The 20,066-nt window shown below is 57.8% G+C and overlaps 1 protein-coding gene across 4 annotated transcripts in view; it reads left to right on the top strand.

Moving 5' to 3' along the window:
* WIZ (WIZ zinc finger) overlaps positions 1-14,973 on the top strand; it is a 40,610-nt gene extending 25,637 nt beyond the window's left edge. For 2 of the 4 annotated variants that reach the window (XM_065753945.1, XM_065753946.1), the window contains 7 exons: positions 6,813-6,992; positions 8,588-9,094; positions 10,183-10,713; positions 11,231-11,755; positions 12,712-13,143; positions 13,800-13,992; positions 14,741-14,973. In XM_065753945.1, coding sequence (XP_065610017.1) covers positions 6,813-6,992; positions 8,588-9,094; positions 10,183-10,713; positions 11,231-11,755; positions 12,712-13,143; positions 13,800-13,992; positions 14,741-14,897 — 2,525 coding nt within the window. In that variant the 3' untranslated portion in view covers positions 14,898-14,973. The remainder of the gene's footprint in view (positions 1-6,812; positions 6,993-8,587; positions 9,095-10,182; positions 10,714-11,230; positions 11,756-12,711; positions 13,144-13,799; positions 13,993-14,740) is intronic. The other 2 variants (XM_065753948.1, XM_065753947.1) reach the window with 1 other exon arrangement.
* Positions 14,974-20,066: the final 5,093 nt, after the last annotated feature.

Below are 20,066 nucleotides of genomic sequence, written 5' to 3'. Positions count from 1 at the left end.
TCATCAGCGAACAAAAAGATTACTTTCTCACAAATCCATAATGTGATGGCTGAAAGACAACGCAGCCGTTGGTCATGGCCAACGCACGGGGAGGGACAGCCTTTTGAGGGTCTTTTGAGACCTGTGCATCTTTTGAGGGTCACCCAACTGGAGGACAAAGATGTGTTGTGGGTTTTTTTTATGTTTTTTGGCGAATATGGAGACTTTCTGGACAAAATATCCAGCATAAAGCTAGCTAAACACGAAATGAGTTGGGTAAGTGGTTGGGCTGTTGGTGTTCAAGAAGCCTTTGGATGATGTTCTGATGGTTTAACTCTTGGCTTGACTCTTGGCTTGCCCAAAAATCTCCCCCCCAAAAAACCTTTAAAACATAACTTAAAACCAAAATCAGGGAGTTCATGGCTGTAGGGCCGGGAGTTGGGCTCGATGATCCCTTCCCATTGAGAGTATTTCTCGTTTCAAGCAGCTTTCAGCTTCCTCCCGGATAGTTGGAGAAATTAATCCTTTAAAAAAAGCCTTTCTCTGCTTCCTCCCAAATACAACGCGCAGAACACTCTGAGCTCTTCCAAACGGTGGCCACTGCTGTGAGCAGCCCAGAATTCTTTTGGGTGGGGGTGATTTCCCACCAAACCCAAACCATCCCCTTCGTCTCGTTGGTCTCTTTGCCCATCGCTTCGCTTCTCCGTGTTCAGCTCCCAGCTTGTGGCCTTATCTTCCATGGTTGCATTTATTATGTCTGTTTTTTGTATTCCGTTTTGTGCACGTTCTCGTGTAGAGTTCTGCTTGAAGGTTTGTTGCCTTTTTGGTGACCAGAATCTCTGAGCTCATCCTCTGCTCGGCGCTCCCCCCATCTCTGACTGCTGTTTGGGGAACAGTTGGATTTAGGGTTTTTCTCCCCCTCCATCTCATTTTCCAGCATTTTCCCCCTAATTTAGTTTCGTCTGCTTGCGTTTCGGATTTTTTTTCCCTTTGTCTGTGCGAAGTGCCATTGCCCTCCCTTGTTTTCCAGGCACTCGACCTAACCCTGACCTGGATGGCACAGGGCTGGAGTGCCAAAGAAAGGCCCTCAATGACAGCCCCTTCCCCAAAGGAAGGGCCCCCAGTGGTGACCCCTTCCCCAGCGCAGCTGGAGCTGGAAGAGGACATTCAATGCTGATTTTTTTTCTGAGCCTCACGTCTTCTTTTTCACTTTGACATGAGAGCAAAGACCTCAGCACAGCTCCGATTTCCATTCTGAGTTTTGCTTTCTCTGATTGTGTCTGCCCCCACCCCACCCCCCCGCCCCGCAAGGGAGAAGAAAATGAATCAAAATCAAAACACTGGAGCTTTGTAGATGGGGCCTTGTGTCTTTCCTCATCCATGAGGCTCATCCCGTGTTCGCTGCCAAAGAATGGATGTTAGAAACCCTTCTTTGGAGATACCTGACCCCATCGAGGCCACCTACAGAGCTAGATCAGAAAGCTCAGGGTCATGTCCCACTGAACCGCATCCCATTGAACCACGTCCCGTTGAATTTACGTAGGGTGGAGGTGACACCCCCTCCTCTGTGCCCTGAGGACCCTCCTTGTGCTGCTCTCCTGACCTACTTCCCACTGTCTTTCATTCTTTTCTTGACTTACAGCTCGTTGCAAAGCTCTTGTTGGCCTCGTACTGCTCTTCCTGCCCTATTTTCATGAGCTGAATACAGCCACGGGAGATGGCACTGAAATCCTTCATCCAGGCCTTTCCATGTAGGAATTATCAGGTGATGCTCCCTGGAGGGAGCGCTCGAAGGTCGCCGTAACCTCTTTCACCTTTTAGCTGCAGCAACAATGATAGGGAATCAATTTCTTTCTTAATGCTTTGGGAAAAACCTGTTCTGGGATTGCTGCAGGAAGGGATGCTGGGGGAACTTGGAGTTGGGCTCAGCCTGAAGTGCCATGCGACAGCCCCAACCCCAGCCAAGCATTGGAATGGCACGTATTTCTTGCATTCCAGGACATAAGAATATTGTTTTCTTTCCATTCTCCTCATCCCACTAAATTTCAGCAAGCAAAACCTTGAGGTCTTCCTTTCCCATTCATTTTTCCAACTCTACTTCCCCCTAAGCCAAGAGAGCAGTTCCACCCCATGGTTAAACCCAACTGAACCCAACAGGGACCACCGAAACGAAAGGCGGTTGGCACACGTGGTTCAGTAGTGGAGCCAACGAGGGGAAGCACTGTGTTGGAAACCATCGAGGAGATGGAAAGCACAACACAGAGCTGGCACAACCTCTTGGCAGAGCTCTGGGTGCCTGGCTGGCCAGCAAAAACTAATCCTTTCATCTCCATTTCACATGGAGCCAATCAGTGGCACGGTGATTGCTCTCCGTGCCTCTCATCATTTTCTTGCACTGTAGGATGATGTATGGAAATCCGTGGGGCCCAGTGGGATCTGTCTCATGGTGCTCAAAGAGTTGGCTGACATCACTGTGAGACCTCTCTCAATTATTATTATTTTGTTTAATGGTCTTGAGGATCCAGAGCCAAGAAGGGCAAGGGAGAGCCCCCGGTAATTGTAGGGCCGTTAGTTTCACTTGGGTGCCTACAAAAATTACAGAGATTGTTCCAGGAGTTGAAAGCCAACGGTCATGGATCACAGCAACGTAGGTTCATAAGGGGAAAGTGCTGCTTAATGAACTTAATTTCCTTTATGACAAGGTTACCCACCTCGCTGACCAAAGGAAGCCAGGTGATGTCATCTTTTTGGATTTCAGCACCTCTCTGGTGGCCCAAGGGAACAGCACAGAGCTGTGTCAGGGGATGTTGTTAGGTATAAGGAGAAGGTTCTTCACCGGACGGTGATGGGCATGGATCAGACTCCCAGGGCAGCAATCACGGCCCCGAGCTCACGGAGTGTTGGGACACCACTATCAGACATAGGGTTTGGATTTTGTGCAGTCCTGTGTTGGGCCAGGATTTCTCCAAGGGGAACTTTTAGGACTGGTGTATGGAGTTGTCAGGGACGTTGGCCACTATGACGAGATTTCTCTCCAATATTCTGAGCGTGCTGCGTTGAGAATTTGGACTGGGATGTTTCACTTCGGTAGGAATTTGAATATCTAAAAACTTCATCGTGCTGTAACGTTGGGTGTCCTGCATGGCTCTGGTTTGATTTTAGCTGTGCTTGCTCTCCTCTCACCCACTGCCTCTTCTTGGGTAGGGTTTTACATTGGTGGTAGAGCTTTGGATTGGCCACAGGGGATTGCTGTTGGGTAGGGTTAGGTGTTGGCCATCGAGGTTGGCCATGGGGTTTTGGGTTGGCCATGGGGTTTTGGGTTGGCCATGGGGTTTTGGGTTGGCCATGGGGTTTTGTGTTGGCCATCGAGGTCGGCATTGGGTAGGGTTTTGTGTTGGCCATAGGGTTTTGTGTTGGCCGTAGGGTTTTGTGTTGGCCGTAGGGTTTTGTGTTGGCCGTAGGGTTTTGTGTTGGCCGTAGGGTTTTGTGTTGGCCGTAGGGTTTTGTGTTGGCCGTAGGGTTTTGTGTTGGCCGTAGGGTTTTGTGTTGGCCGTAGGGTTTTGTGTTGGCCGTAGGGTTTTGTGTTGGCCGTAGGGTTTTGTGTTGGCCATCGAGGTTGGCGTTGGGTAGGGTTTTGTGTTGGCCATAGGATTTTGTGTTGGCCATAAGGGCTCAGCAAATTGGCACTGTGTAGAGCTCTACGTTGGCCATAGGGGCTCAGCATTGACTGTAGGAATTGGCACTGTGTAGAGCTCTACGTTGGCTATAGGGGGTCAGTGTTGACCATCAGGCATTGTGTAGAGTTCTGCATTGGCCACGGGGGTTGGTGTTGGGCATCATGGCTCAGTGTTGAGTTTGGGGGTTTTGCACCGGGTTTGGGTTTGACGTTGAGTTCAGGGGCTCAGCATTGAGTAGGGTTTGGCTGTAGGGGTGTGCACTGCCTGTAGGTAGGAGCTTGGCGTTGGGTCGGGTTGCATGGTGTTGGCTGTTGCTGAGTTGCGTGGCCTCGTCAGTGGCAAAAGTACTTTTTGGGCTCCATAACCAGATTTTTGTTGTTGTTGTTTATTATGCCACCTATTTATTTGTTTATTTATTTATTTTATTATTCTTTTGTTTCATAGCTTAGCATCAGGCAGCGTGTGGCCGTGGCTCCCATCTCCCGCCACCTGCTGTAGTGGTGGGGTGGTTTTGGGGGCTAAAACCTGGTTTTGGGGGCTAAAACCTGAGGTTCTCAGCGGTGGTCGTGGTATTGCTCTTGGTCTTGTTTCGGGGTCTGTTATTCTTGTGAGGGGAGCTGTGTTTTTCAGGGAGACCTTATTGTCCGTTCCCTCGGGTCTGTGTTGGTGCATTCTTCTGTACTGTGGGCCTCAGGGGATGGCATGTGGGGGCAGCAGAGGGCTCCTTTTTACTTTTTGTTAGTAGAAACCAGCTGGGGTCTTATGTGGGGTGTGTGGGGCAGGGTGTGGAGCCGGGCCTTGTCCTGGGTGTGGGGGCATTGAGGCCCTGGGTAGGCCCAAGGGGCTGAGTGGGGGGGCTGGGGGGGTCACTGAGCAGGGCTCCCATCCATGGGTCTGCCCATCCGTGGGGCTCTCCTGCTCTCCATGGGTCTCCCATCCCTTCCCATGGAGCTGCCTTCCCCTTCTGTGGGTCTTCCCATTCGTTGTCCCTTTTGGGGCTGCGCTTCCATGGGGCTGCCCATCCATTGAGGGTTCCCATCCCTTTCATCCCCCCCCCCAACCAGTTCCTTGTGAATCTGTTGCCTTGGGTCTCCCTTCATTGGGTCTCCCCATCTTATGGGGTCTCCATTGGGGGCTCCCTCCCATTGGAAGTTCCAATCCCTTCCATGTCTCCCCTACCCCCCATCCATGGGATTCTCATTCCCATGGCTCTCCCATCCTTTCCATTGGGTCCCCCTCGCCCTCTGTGGCTCTCCTCATCCACTGAGGTCCTCTCTTCTGTGGCTTTCCCTCTCCATTGGGGTCCCCCTCCCCTCCATTGGGGTCCCCCCCCTCCCCCATGGCTCTCCCCCTCCATTGAGGTCCCCCCCACCCATAGCTCTCTCCATCCATTGGGGTCCCACTCCCATCCATTGAGACCCCCCTCCCCAACGGCTCTTCCCCACCATTGGGGTCCCCCTCCCTTGCAGTCCCCCCCCACCCATAGCTCTCCCCATCTCCATGGCTCTTTCCCATTGGGGTCCCCCTCCCATCCATTAAGACCCCCCCCCCAGCTCCATGGCTTTCCCCCCCAACAGCTCTCCCCATGCATTGGGATAACCCCCCCACCCATGGCTCTCTCCCTCCATTGGGGTCCCCCTCCCATCCATTGAGACCCCCCCAGCTCCATGGCTCTCCCGCCCCCCATGGCTCTCCCCCTCCATCGGGGTCCCCCCCCTCCCCCTCCATCGGGGTCCCCCTCCTCCACGGCCCTCCCCCTCCATTGGGGTCATCCCCCTCCTCTCCATTGGGGTCCCCCTCCATTGGGGTCCCCTTCCCCATTCATTAGGGTCCCCTCCTCCACGGCCTTCTCCCTCCATCGGGGTCGTCCCCCTCCATTGGGGTTCCCCCTCCCCCTCCATTGGGGTTCCCCCTCCCCCTCCATTGGGGTTCCCCCTCCCCCTCCATTGGGGTTCCCCCTCCCCCTCCATTGGGGTCCCCCTCCTCCACAGCTCTCCCCATCCCCATGATTCCCCCGCTCCCCCCCCCCCCGTGTCTCTCCCCACGCATCGGCGCTGTTCATCCAGCCCCCCTCCCCCCCCCCCCCCCCCCCAAAATCCTCCAGCGTGTGGGGGGCGTGAGGGTCCCCGTCCTCCCCCCGCTCGATCTCTCGGCTCTCCCCCCCCCGCCCTGCGCTCCTCTCAGCGCCGATCCCGGAGAGCGGCGCCGCCGTTCGGCGCTCGATTGGCGCTGCCCGGGGCCGCCCCGCGCGCCGCTCCAAGATGGCGGCCTCCACCTCCTCGCCGCCCAAAGTGACAAAAGCGGCGGCGGTCCCGCGGCCTCGAGACCGGGACCGGGGCGGGGACGGCGAGACCGGGCCCGAGCCGACCCCCGAGCCCGGTGAGCGGCACCTCCCCCAGGCCCCGCCGCTTTCTTCACCCCGTCGCTCTCGGCCCCACCGCGGGGCCCGGCCCGGGGCTGAGGGAGAGCGGGGCCGTCCCCGGCGCTGCGCCGCGCTGTGGGGTGAGGACAAAGGAGGAACGCGGCCCCTCCCGGGCCGTGACACGGAGCCGCTGCCCCCCCCACCTCCCCTCCCCCCCCCCGGGGTGCCGCCCTACAGCGGCCCTATAGCGGCGTCCAGGCCCCACCCTCGAGTTAGGGCCCTGCAGCCGCCCCGCCGCAGTCCCCTTGCAGCCCCCGGGCCCCACCCTTGGGTTGGGCCCCGCAGTGGGCTCAGGTCCCCACAAAGGACCCAAATCTGCCCTACAGCCATCCCGAACCCCATCCCTGTGTTGGGTCTCATGCTGCTTGTCCCATGGATGCCCCGTGAGCCAGCCCTGGGGATGGGCTCCAGGGCTTTCCCACTGTGTGTCCCCAGGCAGCGCCCCCCAGGTTGGGCCCCAGAGCCGCCCCATGGAGACGTCACCATCCCCCCCACAGAGCTCAGTGTTCCCCCATGTGCCTTACAGAGGGGGTTCGGTAGGGAAAGGCCTCCTTTCCCCTGCACAGAGGGACTGGGACTAGGGGGAAAACTCCCTTTCCCCTCCCACAGAGGGATTAGAAATAGGGAAAATGCCTCTTTTCCCTCCTCACACCAGAAATAGGGAAACCCCCCCCCGTTCACCCCCAAACTATCATCAGGGGGGTGGGGGTTGATGATGATTCTTCTCTCGGCAGTTCTGGCCCCGGAGGAGGAGGAGGTGGTGGCCATGGAGGTGGGATCCCCCCCACCTCCACCACCGCCACCTCTCCCCAAGAAGAGCTCAGCTCCGGGGCAGCCGGAGCCGCCCGCCCGCATAGGGACCAAGCTGTGCACCGAGCCGCCCGGCGGCAAAGCGGATCCACACGACCCCAAAAGTGAGTACCAGCAATGCTCTGCCCCCCCAGGGGAGCAGTGAGGAGGTGGTGTTGGGGGTCTGTGGGTCACTGGAAGCTTGAGCGGTGCTCGGTGGATTGTGGTGAGGGACGTCGTGATTCTGCTGTGGGGGTTGTGCCCCCTGAAAGCTTGGGGGTGTTGCACCGCAAAAAAAACTCAGGGCGTTGTGCCCCAAAACGTGGGGTTGTTGTGCTTTAGAGACTTGGGGATGGGGTGCCCCGAAAACTGAGAGGCTCTGTGCCCCACAGACCTGAGGATTCTGTGTCCTGAACTCAATGATGCTGTGCCCTGAAAACTGGGGAATGTGGTTCCCCAAAATCTCAGAGACGCTGAGAGCCCAGGGATGTGGTGCCTCAAACATTCGGGGGCATGGTGCCCCTAAAAACCAGAAGATACTGTGCTCCAAAAACTTGGGGATCTGATGCCCCAAAGAGTTGGGGCCACGGTGTCCTAAACTCAGAGGTGAGGTACTTTGAACTTGAGGATGTGTTGCCCTGAAGGCGTGGGGGCCGTTATGCCCTTAAAATGTGGTGCCCCAAACTCAGGGACGCCATAACCCGAAAGTGTGAAGGCACTGTCCCCAGTACTGAGGGTTCTTGTGCCCCAAAAACCTGGGGATGTGATGCCTCAGATTCAGGGCCACGATGCCCTAAAAACCCGGGGACACGGTGCCCCAGACTAAGGGCCGTAGTGCCCCAAAAACTTCAGGATGTGGTGCCCCGGGCTCAGGGCCACAGTGCTCATCCGTGTTTTCAGGAACTTTTGCTGAATTTTCAGGAAGAGAGTGGTTCAGCTGTGCTCCTGTAGCATTACGTTGAGCTGCAAGATCTTGCTGGGGCCAACATGTGACCCTTGTCCTTTGTAGGCCACCTCAGTCAGTCCTCCTGGCCTTTTGGATACCCTAATTAGTGTCGCAGAGAGATGGAATCGTTGGATTGGAGGGGTCCTAGGTTGCAGAATTGTGGGATGAGTTAGGTTTGGGTTGGAGGGGTCTTGAATGATCACATGTAATGGGTTGGGTTTGGATTGGAAGTGTCCTGAAAGATCATAGAACCATGGAATGATAGAATAGTTGGGTTGGAAGGGTCCTTGAAGACCACAGGATCAGAGAATGATAGAATGGTTGGGTTGGAAGGGTCTTGAAAGATCACAGAACCACAAAATGGTAGATGGGTTGGGTTGGAAGTGTCCTTGAAGACCACAGAGCCACAAAACAATAGAACGGTTGGGTTGGAAGGGTCCTTGAAGACTGTAGAACCATGGAATGATAGAATGGTTGGGTTGGAAAGGTCCAGAAAGGTCATAGAACCCCAGAATGGTAGAATGGTTCGGTTGGAAGGGTCCTTGAAGTCCACAGAGCCACAGAATGATAGAGTGGTTGGGTTGGAAGGGTCCTTGAAGACTGTAGAACCATGGAATGATAGAATGGTTGGGTTGGAAGGGTCCTTGAAGACCACGGAGCCACGAAACAACAAAAACGGTTGGGTTGGAAGGGTGCTGTGGGTGGGCACTTGCAGGGATACTCCTGCTCCGTGTCCTGACTCCCTCTGTTCTCATTTTTTCCCTCTTCTTTCAGCCCAGAACCTGACGACGTGCGAGGTGTGCGGTGCCTGCTTCGAAACCCGCAAGGGGCTCTCCAGCCACGCGCGCTCCCACCTGCGGCAGCTCGGCGTGGCTGAGTCTGAGAGCAGCGGGGCCCCCATCGATTTGCTCTACGAACTGATGAAGCAGAAGGGCAAACCCGATGGGCACCCCATGTCACCTCCCACCCTCGGCAAAAAATCCGCTTCTCCCAAGGACGGCATTGCCGGATCCCCGCGTCCCACGCTGCTCGCGCTCGGCAAAGGCGGCGAGCGTTCGTTGGATGGCCCCATTAACAAAGCCATCAAATCCGCGCCAGGATTCTCCAAGAGCCTCTCCCAGCCCGGTTCCCCCATCCTCAAGAAGGTGCCCCCTGCACTTTCTGGGTCCCCCTCTCCAAAAAACCCCGAGGAGAAGAGCTCGAAGCTGTCGCTGAGCCCTCTGCAGAGCTCCCCAAAGGCGCAGTGGCCGCAGGCGGATGAGGAAGGACCTCTCAATTTGAGTGAGTCTGTCTCTCTCTTTGTTTTTTAATCATCTGTGTTTCCCGTTAGGATTCGGGGCTGGGGAAGAGGAGAACCCCTGGATACTCCTGATTGAGGGCGCAGCTCTGTGTTTTGAGGGAAGAAGCAGTTTTGATGGCCACTGTGGCTCCAGGACACGGCAGTTGGAGGGGACAGTCCTCCCCGGCGTGGTGTCACTTGAACTGTTCCCACCTGGCTCTCTCCTCTCCGAGCTCCTCGTGTCTCTCTTTATGCACTGTCCCCTCCCAAATCCCACTCTCACCCACAGCCGGACACTTCAGTTCACATCCCTCTTCATCCCTAAGCTCTGCTGGGGTCTTGTTCCTCGTATCTTAGAAGCAGAGTATTTTTAGCAGCAGCAGCCAGCTCATTCCTTGGGCGGCTCAGAGGGCTTTCTTTGTCCTGCAGGATTTCTCCCAGCTCTTCTCAGAGCTGTAGAGCCCACTCCATTTTGTCTCCTTGTCCTGAGCAAAATGTTCTGTGCCCACGGGTGGCAGATGGGGACAGCCCCTGTGGCCGTGTAATGCAGAACTGTAGAGGTTGGATGGGACCTCTGAAGATCAAGCTGAACCCCCTCCTAAAGCAGTTCCCAAGTTGAGCAGGAGAGCATCTCTGTGGGTCTTGAATACCTCCAGAGATGGAGGCTCCACAACTTATCTGAGCAGCGTCTTCCAGTGCTCCGTTGCCCTGGCGGTGAAGATGTTAAATCCCGTTCCCTTCAAGTCTCATTGAGGATTAATTTTCTTGGGCACGCATCTTTGTGTTCAATCGTGCTTCCTTTGAATCCCACTGAGGGTTGATTTTCTTGGGCACGCAGCTTTGGGTGTTCAATCCTGCTCCCTTCAAGTGCCCTTGAGGATAGATTTTTTAGGGCACACCACTTTGGGTTCAATCCTGCTCCCTTCAAGTCCTCTTGAGGATAGACTTTTTTGGGCACGCCGCTTTGGGTTCAGCCGTCCTCTTCCTGGATCCCATTGAGGTCGTCAGGTGTACACCTTCATCTCATCTCTCTCCTTGACACCACCGGGCTCCGTAACCACACTTCTCTTTTTGTTCCCCACCTCTACAGCCGCGGGGGGAGAGCCGGTGCGGGACATCCGCTGCGAGTTCTGCGGTGAGTTCTTCGAGAACCGTAAGGGGCTGTCGAGCCACGCGCGCTCCCACCTCCGCCAGATGGGGGTGACGGAGTGGTACGTCAACGGCTCGCCCATCGACACGCTGCGGGAGATCCTCAAGCGTCGAACCCACCCGCGGAGCGGAGCCTCCAACCCCATGGGCCACAAAGCCATGGCCAAGACCCTCCTGGCCGCCATGGGACCCCTGGAGCCGCGGGGTCCCGGGGAGCTCCACATCCCGACTCTGCCCAAGAAGGTCCAGCAGCCTGGCAGTCCCCTGGGGCAGTCTCCTACCTCGTCCCCACCTCCCACTGCCCGGAAGATGTTTCCAGGCCTCTCTCCTCCCTCCTTGCAGAAGAAGCTCAAACACGACCAGATGAGAGTGGAAATCAAGCGTGAGATGATGACGGGGGGTCTCCACGGAGAGCCCCACCCCTCCGACCAGGCCTGGCCACCGCTGGAGGAGATGTCGCCTCTGAACCTCTGTAAGTGTGTGGCTGTCACCTTCCTGCTTTCTGTGGGCTGGTGGGGACCAGGGGATGGGGGTGTGGGATCCAAGGCCCCTTCCAACCCAACCCATTCAATCCATTCTGTGATCTTTAAGGTCCTTTCCAACCCAACCCGTTCTGTGGTTCTATGATCTTCAAGAACCCTTCCAACCCAGCCCATTCTGTCATTCTGTGATCTTTAAGGACCTTTCCGACCCATTCTGTCATTCTCTGGTCTTTAAGGTCCTTTCCAACCCAACCCATTCTGTCATTCTGTGATCTTTAAGGACCTTTCCAACCCATTCTGTCATTCTCTGGTCTTTAAGGTCCTTTCCAACCCAACCCATTCTGTCATTCTCTGGTCTTTAAGGTCCTTTCCACCCCCACCCATTCTGTTATTCTGTGATCTTCCGGGATCTGCTTGTCGATCCCTTTCTCCTATGGGCTGTGCCATGGGACATAGGGGCGGGAAGGCTCAGCTCCTCTCCCCCTGACACCGACTCTGTCCCTGCAGCCTCCCGAGCCGACCCGGTGCGGGACATCCGCTGCGAGTTCTGCGGTGAGTTCTTCGAGAACCGTAAGGGGCTGTCGAGCCACGCGCGCTCCCACCTCCGCCAGATGGGGGTGACGGAGTGGTCGGTGAACGGCTCACCCATCGACACGCTGCGGGAGATCCTCAAGAAGAAATCGAAACCCTGCGTCATCAAGAAGGAGCCCCACACCTCCATCATCGAACCCCCAAAAGGGTTTGGGGAGGAGGGGATGGACCCCAAGCCCCCTGGAAAAGTGCTGCAGGCCATGGCCCTCCCTCCGCTGGGCGGGCGGACGGGCAAACCCGGTGGTTCCAGCATTGGCCGCGAGCTCTCGCTGTCGCCACTCACCACCAAACCCCACGGCGCCTTCCTGACGCCGCTGGCCACCAAACGACCGCTGCAGGACGACCGCCTGGGTCCTCACCCCGAGGTGAAGCACAAGGCCTACATCCAGACCGAGCTGCCCTTCAAAACCAAGTCCGTGCATGACAAGCCTGCACACACCTGTAAGTGTTGGGGGGACGTGTGGTGTGGCTTGTCCAGGTTTCTGGAGGCTGCAGGGAGGGACTGGATGGAGTTGGCCATGAGTTGGCCGTGGTCTTGCGTTGGCCATGGCCACGTCTTGCAGGCCGTGGTCTTGCATTGGCCATGGCCACGTCTTGCAGGCCGTGGTCTTGCATTGGCCATGGCCATGTCTTGCAGGCCGTGGTCTTGCATTGGCCATGGCCACGTCTTGCAGGCCGTGGTCTTGTGTTCGCCATGGCCACGTCTTGCAGGCCGTGGTCTTGTGTTCGCCATGGCCACGTCTTGCAGGCCGTGGTCTTGTGTTCGCCATGGCCACGTCTTGCAGGCCGTGGTCTTGTGTTCGCCATGGCCACGTCTTGCAGGCCGTGGTCTTGCATTGGCCATGGCCACGTCTTGTAGGCCATGGTCTTGGGTTGGCCATGGCCACATCTTGTAGGCTGCGGTCTTGCATTGGCCATGGCCATGGTCTTGCAGGCTGTGGTCTTGCGTTGGCCATGGTCTTGTGTTGGTCATGGCCATGTCTTGCAGGCCATGGTCGTGCGTTGGCCATGGCCTTGCATCGGCCGTGGCCATGTCTTGCAGGCCATGGCCTTGCGTCGGCCGTAGCCATGTCTTGCAGGCCATGGCCTTGCATCGGCCTCAGTCCACGCCATCTTCATGGCATTGCTCTTGGATACTGGGCTCAAGCTTTTCGCTGTGTGCATCTCTGGTGGGGAGTGGAGATTTGGGGACCGCTTGCCATCCCCAACCCAGTGAGCCATACCTTGAAGCCGTACCTTGGAGCCTTGACCCCCCCAGCAGGACCATCCCAGAGCTCACCACCACTCAATACATGCTGGGAGGGGGCGGATCCCCACCCAGGGGTGGCAGAGAGGAGGGGTGGGGGAGCAGGGCGCGTCTCCCCCCCACCCGCTCACCCCGTGCCCCACTCCCCCAGCCACCGAGGCGTGCTGCGAGCTCTGCGGCCTCTACTTCGAGAACCGCAAGGCTTTGGCCAGCCACGCGCGGGCGCACCTCCGGCAATTCGGCGTCACCGAGTGGTGCGTCAACGGCTCGCCCATCGAGACGCTCAGCGAGTGGATCCGGCACCGGCCGCAGAAAGCCGGAGCGTACCGCAGTTACATCCAGGGAGGCCGACCCTTCACGAAGAAATTCCGGAATTCATCCCACGCCCGTGATCACGACGGAGCGCGGAGGATGCCGCTGAGCCTGCAGCACGGCGGCATGGCCCTGCTGAGCAAAGGCTTGGCGGCCGAGCTGGCGCACGGAGAGCCCTGCAAGATCCTGGACGGCACCGGGGAGCGGCCCGTGGTCACCTCGCCCCTCTCGTTGGTGAAGATGGAAGAGCATCAGCGCAGCAATTTTCACAGTGAGTTGGGAGAGGGGCACGGCTGGTGGGATCCGGTTCCCGTAGGAGTGGGAGCTGTTGGGATCTGATTCCCCTTGGGATGTGGTTCATTTGGGAGTGGGAGCAGTCGGGATGTGGTTCATTTGGGATTGGGAGCCATGGGAATCTGGTTCCCTTGGGATGTTACTCCTTTGGGAGTGGGAGCTGTTGGGATCTCATTCCCCTTGGGATGTGGTTCATTTGGGATTGGGAGCTGTTGGGATCTGGTTCCCTTGGGATGTGATTCCTTTGGGAGTGGGAGCCATGGGAATATGTTTCCCTTGGGAGAGGGTGCTGTTGGGATCTGGTTCTCTTGGGATCCGGTTCCCTTGGGATTGGGAGCTGTTGGGATCCGGTTCCCTTGGGAGTGGGAGCTGTTGGGATCCGGTTCCCTTGGGATGTGATTCCTTTGGGAGTGGGAGCTGTTGGGATCCGGTTCCCTTGGGATGTGATTCCTTTGGGAGTGGGAGCTGTTGGGATCTGGTTCCCATGGGATGGGAGCTCGTCCCGGTGTCAGGACCGCTGTTGCCCCAGAGCAGAGCGGCAGCACTCTGTCACGCACCCCTCGGCACTGTGGGAACGCCCCCCCTTCCCCACAGACACCCCATCTCCCTCCCATTATTTACCCCCCTCACTAGAGTTCGAGCGGAGGCAGGCAAGACCCCTGGACCCCCCCCTGCACCGGGAGGAGGAGGGGGCCAACTTCCAGCAGAAGATGGAGGAGACACGCCAGCCCCCGCCCAGGATGAGGCCGGTGCCTTCGCTGGTCCCCCGCCCTCCGCAGACCTCCCTGGTGAAGTTTGTGGGTAACATCTACACCCTCAAGTGCAGGTAGGCCGGATCCCTCTGGGCTGCAGCCCACCTTTGGGCTTCCCTTTCGGGGTGTCCTTTAGGGTTCCCCCACTGGGGCTCCCTTTGGGTTCATTTTGGGGTTTCCTTTGGACTTCCTTCCAGGCTCCCTCGTTGGGTTTCCTTTTGGGTTCATTTTGGGGAGCCCAAAGGAAGCCCCTCCTGGGCTCGTTTTGGGGTCTCCTTTTGGCTTTCTCGAGGGGTTCCCCATTGGGGCTCCCTTTGGTTTTGTTTTAGGGCTTCTTCTCAGCACCCTCTGGTTTTCTTTGGGCTCCCCTCCTGGGCTCGTTTTGGGGTTTCCTTTGGGCTTTCTTTGGGGGTCCCTTTTGGCTCCCATTGGGCTCTCCTTTGTTCTCTCTCCTGGCTCCCTTTGGGGGGGGCTCCCTTTGGGGTTCACCTCTGGCTTTCCTTTGGCTATCTTTTGGGGTTCCTTTTGGCTTTTCTTGGGGTTCCTTTTGGCTTTTTTCCCTTTCTCTTCCCAGTGGGCCCTCCTTTAAAACATCCTTGGGGTTGTCCCAGTCGCATTCCTTCTTGGTCTTCCCTTCTCAGCTCCCAAACCTCTGAGCTCTTTTCTCTTGGCCGCAGCGTCTCGGGGTGTGGGGCCCTCCCCCCTTTTCTGGGTGTCCCCTGCTGGTGGTTGTCCCCTTTTTTTTCCCCCACCCCCCCACCCCACAGCTCCAGGGCCGCCGGAGGAGCCTTGGACCGATCCTTCGCCTCCGTGTCCCCGCAGGTTCTGTGAGGTGGAATTCCAGGGTCCCCTCTCCATCCAGGAGGAGTGGGTGCGACACCTCCAGCGACACATCCTGGAAATGAATTTCTCCAAAGCAGACCCCCTGAGGGGGGACGCCCAGGCCCCCGAACCCCCCCCCGTAGCCGAGGCTCAGTAACAGAGCCCCCACCCCGGGGCAACGGAGCCGAACCGGGGCACCCTCCGCTCCCCCCTCCCCCACCCTGTGCCTGCGCGTCCCCCCACGGAGCAACCTCAGCCCTCCCCCCTCTCCCCCAACCCTGGAATTTGGGGGGGGGGGGGGGGTGGGGGGAAACAAGCACTACAAGGATCAAACCCCCCCCCCCCCTTTCTCCCCCCGGGGGTGGCACTCGAGGACGGGGTGGGGGGGGTGGGGGTGAGGGGTGGGGGATGGGCGCCCTCGCTCCCCGACCGCGGGTCCGGTTCAGCCCAAAGACGCGGGAGCTGCGTTGGCTTCCGCCGGTTCAGGGACAACGGGGGAGCGCGCGCCGTGCGTTTGTATATGGCCCCGAAGTTCGTGTATATTCAGTTCCTATAGGCGGCGCCGTCCTGTAGCTCCCGGCGCCGTCGGAGCCCATTGCTCCGGCGTTGCATGTTGCCCCCCTCCCCCCATACAAAGACAACCCACACTTCCCCCCCCCCCCCCCCCCCATCCCCCCGCCCCCCAATTTCCAATGGGACCGTGGGCTGCGGTGACACTGTGGGGGAGGGGGAGGGGGGTTCTGGGGTCCCCCCCCTCCCCAGGTCCTCCTCACTGTTGCTATATATTTTTTTTTTTTGGTTGATTTTTGTTTTATTTTATTTGATTTTTTTCTTGTCTAGCTGCATAGACCTTCGACTTTTTTAACTCTAGTTTTGTGTAGAAAATTTAAGGAGCATTCATTTTTATTTCCAAGTCCCGAGCCCAGCACGGCTCGGAGGGAAATTTACCTTTTAACTTTTTTCATTGGGCATATTCTGGTTATTAATGTACCCGGGAATATGTACATTAGATTAAACTTCTGGAAAACAACGCGTGGGAGTGCGGTGAGTGCGCGGCGACCCGCGGTTTTTGGGGTCCTCGGAGGGGATTTTGGGGGGGGGGGGGAAATGAGGTGGGGTTTGGATGTGGGTGTGTGCAATGGCAGAGGGGGGGGCACGTGGGGTTGGGGGGAGGGGGTGAGACGGAGCTTGGGACAGTGGGGGGAGGGGGTGACCCGGAGCTTGGGACACTGGGGGTGGGGGTGACCCGGAGCTTGGGACATTGGGGGGACGGGGGGTGACCCGGGGCTTGGGACATTGTGGGGAGGGGGTGACCCGGATCTGGGGACACTGGGGGGAGGGGGTGACCCAGATCTTGGGACATTGGGGGGAGGGGGTGACCCAGATCTTGGGACATTGGGGGGAGGGGGTGACCCGGAGTTTGGGACATTGGGGGGAGGGGGTGACCCGGAGTTTGGGGCGTTGTGGGGAGGGGGTGACCCGGATCTGGGGACACTGGGGGGAGGGGGTGACCTAGATCTTGGGACACTGGGGGGAGGGGGTGACCCGGAGCTTGGGACATTGGGGGGAGGGGGTGACCCGGAGCTTGGGACACTGGGGTCAGGGTGAGGTCGTGACCCAGAACTTGGGATGTTGGGGTCAGGATGAGGGCATACCCCGATCTGGGGACATTGGGGGGAGGGGGTGACCCGGAGCTTGGGACACTGGGGGGAGGGGGTGACCCGGAGCTTGGGACATTGGGGGGAGGGGGTGACCCGGAGCTTGGGACACTGGGGTCAGGGTGAGGTCGTGACCCAGAACTTGGGATGTTGGGGTCAGGATGAGGGCATACCCCGATCTGGGGACATTGGGGGGAGGGGGTGACCCGGAGCTTGGGACACTGGGGGGAGGGGGTGACCCAGAGCTTGGGACATTGGGGGGAGGGGGTGACCCGGAGCTTGGGACACTGGGGTCAGGGTGAGGGCATAACCTAGGGCCTAGGAACAGCGGGGTCGGAGTGAGGTCACGTGCTATGACACAGGGGTGGGGGTCAGGATGTGCTTATGCCATAGGGACGCTGGGGTACTGGGGTGGGGGTGAGGCTGCGATGTGGGGTCGCGGGGGTCGGTGACGGCCGCGCCTGCGCGGTATCGGCGCCACGCATTCCCCGCCGGGGGGCGGAGCCCCGCGGACCGCAGCCAATGGAGACGCGCGTCGCTGAGGGAGGGGCGTGGCCAAGAGCCGCACCTGCGCGGTAGGGGCGGTGCCGGCGTCGCGGGGCCGTTCTGCCACGCGATTGGTGGAGTCAGCGCTCAGCCCGCCTACCCCAGGTTGACCAATCAGAGTAGAGACCAGCGTCGGCACCGCCTCCCCGCCAGCTAACCAACCAGCGCGCGACCCCACAGACCCCCACGGAGATTGACATCCGCGTTCTCCAATCCTCCTCGGGACTGCCTCGCGGGGGGCGGCAGCGACGTCCGCTTCCAGCCAATGACCTCCGCCAACCTCCCGGAGGCCGGACCAATGAGCGCGGCGGGGAGGCGGGGCGGCGCCGCCGGTACCGTTGGGCGCTGAGGCGGCGGCGGTGCCGCCATTATGAGTTACTCAGGTGAGGGCGCGGTGCGAAGATGGCGGCGGGGGCGACCCCGGGGCGCTCCCGAGGGGTCGGAGGAGCGCGGGGAGGGGGGGACGGGACGCCCCAAAAAACGTGCGGGGAGGGGGGGATGGGGGTCCTGTCACGGTCATCGGGGAGGGGAAGGGCGGAAGGTCCCAGAGGTGAACGGGGCTCCTTTAAGGCGGTTAATTAACGGCGCCGTAATTAACGGGCCGGGAGGGGGAAGGGGGGGGCCGGTCCGCTGAAGGGTTTTGGGGCGTTTGTGGACGTTTGGGGGTTTTCTTGCGGGGCACAGCGGACGTGGAGGGGGTGTGGGCGCCGGGACGGAGCGTTTTGGGGCTCTTTGTGGGGTATCGGGGCTCCTTTGGTTCTCTATTGGGTCTCTTTGGGGTCTCCTTGGGAGCACTTTTGGGTTCGTCGGTGTCTTATTTTGGGGCTCCTTTGGTTCTCCTTTGGTGCTCCTTAAGGTCTTCTTTAGAGCACTTTCGGGTTCTTTGGGGTCTTATTTTGGGGCTCCTTTGGTTCTCCTTTGGAGCTCTTTGGGGTCTCCTTTGGTTTTCTATTGGAGCTCTTTGGGGTCTGTTATTGGGGCTCCTTTGGTTCTCCATTGGAGCTCTTTGGGGTCTCCTTTGGTTTTCTATTGGAGCTCTCTGGGGTCTGTTATTGGGGCTCCTTTGGTTCTCCATTGGAGCTCTTTGGGGTCTGTTATTGGGGCTCCTTCGGCTTTCCATTGGGGCTCTTTGGGGTCTCCTTTGGTTCTCCATTGGAGCTCTTTGGGGTCTCCTTTGGTTTTCTATTGGAGCTCTTTGGGGTCTGTTATTGGAGCTCCTTTGGTTCTCCATTGGAGCTCTTTGGGGTCTGTTATTGGGGCTCCTTCGGCTTTCCATTGGGGCTCTTTGGGGTCTCCTTTGGTTCTCCATTGGAGCTCTTTGGGGTCTCCTTTGGTTTTCTATTGGAGCTCTTTGGGGTCTGTTATTGGGGCTCCTTTGGTTCTCCTTTGGGGCTCTTTGGGGTCTCCTTTGATTTTCCATTGGAGCTCTTTGGGGTCTGTTATTGGGGCTCCTTCGGCTTTCCATTGGGGCTCTTTGGGGTCTCCTTTGGAGGCTTTTCCTGGAACTTTGTTGGGATGTTTGGGCTCTTCTGGGGCTCTTCTTGAACCTCTTTGGGGTCTCCTTTGGGGGCTCCTTTGGTTCTCCACTGGAGCTTTTGAGGTCTCCTTTAGAGCACTTTGGGGTTCTTTGGGGTCTTCTTTGGGCGTTTCTTTGGTTCTCCATTAGGGCTCTTTGGGGTCTCCTTTGGAGGCTCTTCCTGGAGCTTTGTTGGGATCCGGGGTCTCTTTTGGGGCTCTTCTTGGAGCTCTTTGAGGTCTCCCTTAGATCACTTTTGGGTTCTTTGGGGTCTCCTTTGCAGCTCTTTAGGCTTTCTTTTTAGGGGGTTCCTTTGTATGTTGGTGTCTTGGGGCTCCTTTCGGGGCTCCTTGGGTTCTCCATTTGGGGGCTCTTTTGGTGGCTTCTTTGGTTCTTCTTTGGAGCTCTTTGGGATCTCCTTTTGGGACTTATTTGGGGGCTCTTCTTGGAGCTTTGTTGGGATCCGGGGGCTCTGTTGGAGGTCTTTGCAGTCTCCTTTTGGGACTCTTTGTAGCTTCTTTTGGGACACATCTGGGCACTCTTCTTGGAGCTCTTTGAGGTCTCCTTTAGAGCACTTCTGGGTTCTTTGGGGTCTTATTTTGGGGCTCCTTTGGTTCATCATTGGAGCTCTTTGGGGTCTCCAATTGGGGCTCCTTCGGCTTTCCATTGGAGCTCTTTGGGGTCTCCTATTGGGGATCCTTTGGCTTTCCATTGGGGCTCTTTGGGGGTCTCCTTTGGAGGCTCTTCCTGGAACTTTGTTGGGATCCCGGGGCTCTTCTGCGTCTCTTCTTGGAGCTCTTTGGGGTCTCCTTTGGGGGCTCCTTTGATTTTCTGTTGAAGCTCTTTGGGGTCTCCTCTTGGGGCTCCTTGGGGTCTCCTTGAGAGCACTTTCGGGTTCTTTGGGGTCTCCTTCGGGCGTTCCTTTGGTTCTTTGTTGGGGCTCTTTGGGGTCTCCTTTGGGTGCTCTTCCTGGCACTTTGTTGGGATGTGTGGGCTCTCCTTGTGACTCTTTCGGGGCTTTCTTAAGGCCATAGATACGTTGTCTTACGAGGAATGCCAGGTCCTGATGTCATTCTCCAATTCTTTACCTGCAAAACGCTCAGTTGTGGGGTTGGCTGTGTGCACCTGAACCCCCTTTGTCCTCCCTCGTCTTGGAGGTCAGCGTGGATGCCTCCTGCTTACAGTCCTTTGTGTCGAGCCAAAAGGTGGCACTTTCAGGTGGGACTCAGCTGCTGCACGAAGAGGTTCTGCATCGCAGTGCTACACAGCACAAGTGGAAACTGATAGGAAAAGCAGGACCTGATTCAGGGAAAGGACCCGGGTCACCTGGTGGCCAACAGGTCAACCGTGGGCCGAGAGCACCTCGGTGGTGGCCAACAGGTTGACCATGGGTCAGCAGTTTGTCTTCATGGCCGAGAAGGCCAACAGTGGCCAACATGTTGACCAAGAGCTCTTCCTTCCACGTTCAGGAATTGTTCAGAAGTTGTTTGTAGATGGGATTTGTCATCATTCATTCAGCTCCTGTTTTTTTTTATTGTTAGATTGCCGTGATGTTGTCGGTGTGACGGTGCCGCTTGTCCACTACTTTTTCTTTCAGGATGTTGCT

Source organism: Cyrtonyx montezumae, unplaced genomic scaffold (genome assembly GCF_038088225.1).
Source record: "Cyrtonyx montezumae isolate F1298 unplaced genomic scaffold, pur_monq_1.0 scaffold_86, whole genome shotgun sequence".
Taxonomy (NCBI): Eukaryota; Metazoa; Chordata; class Aves; order Galliformes; family Odontophoridae; genus Cyrtonyx; species Cyrtonyx montezumae.
Note: the sequence above shows the minus strand (reverse complement) of the source record. Positions and strands in the feature narration are given on the sequence as shown.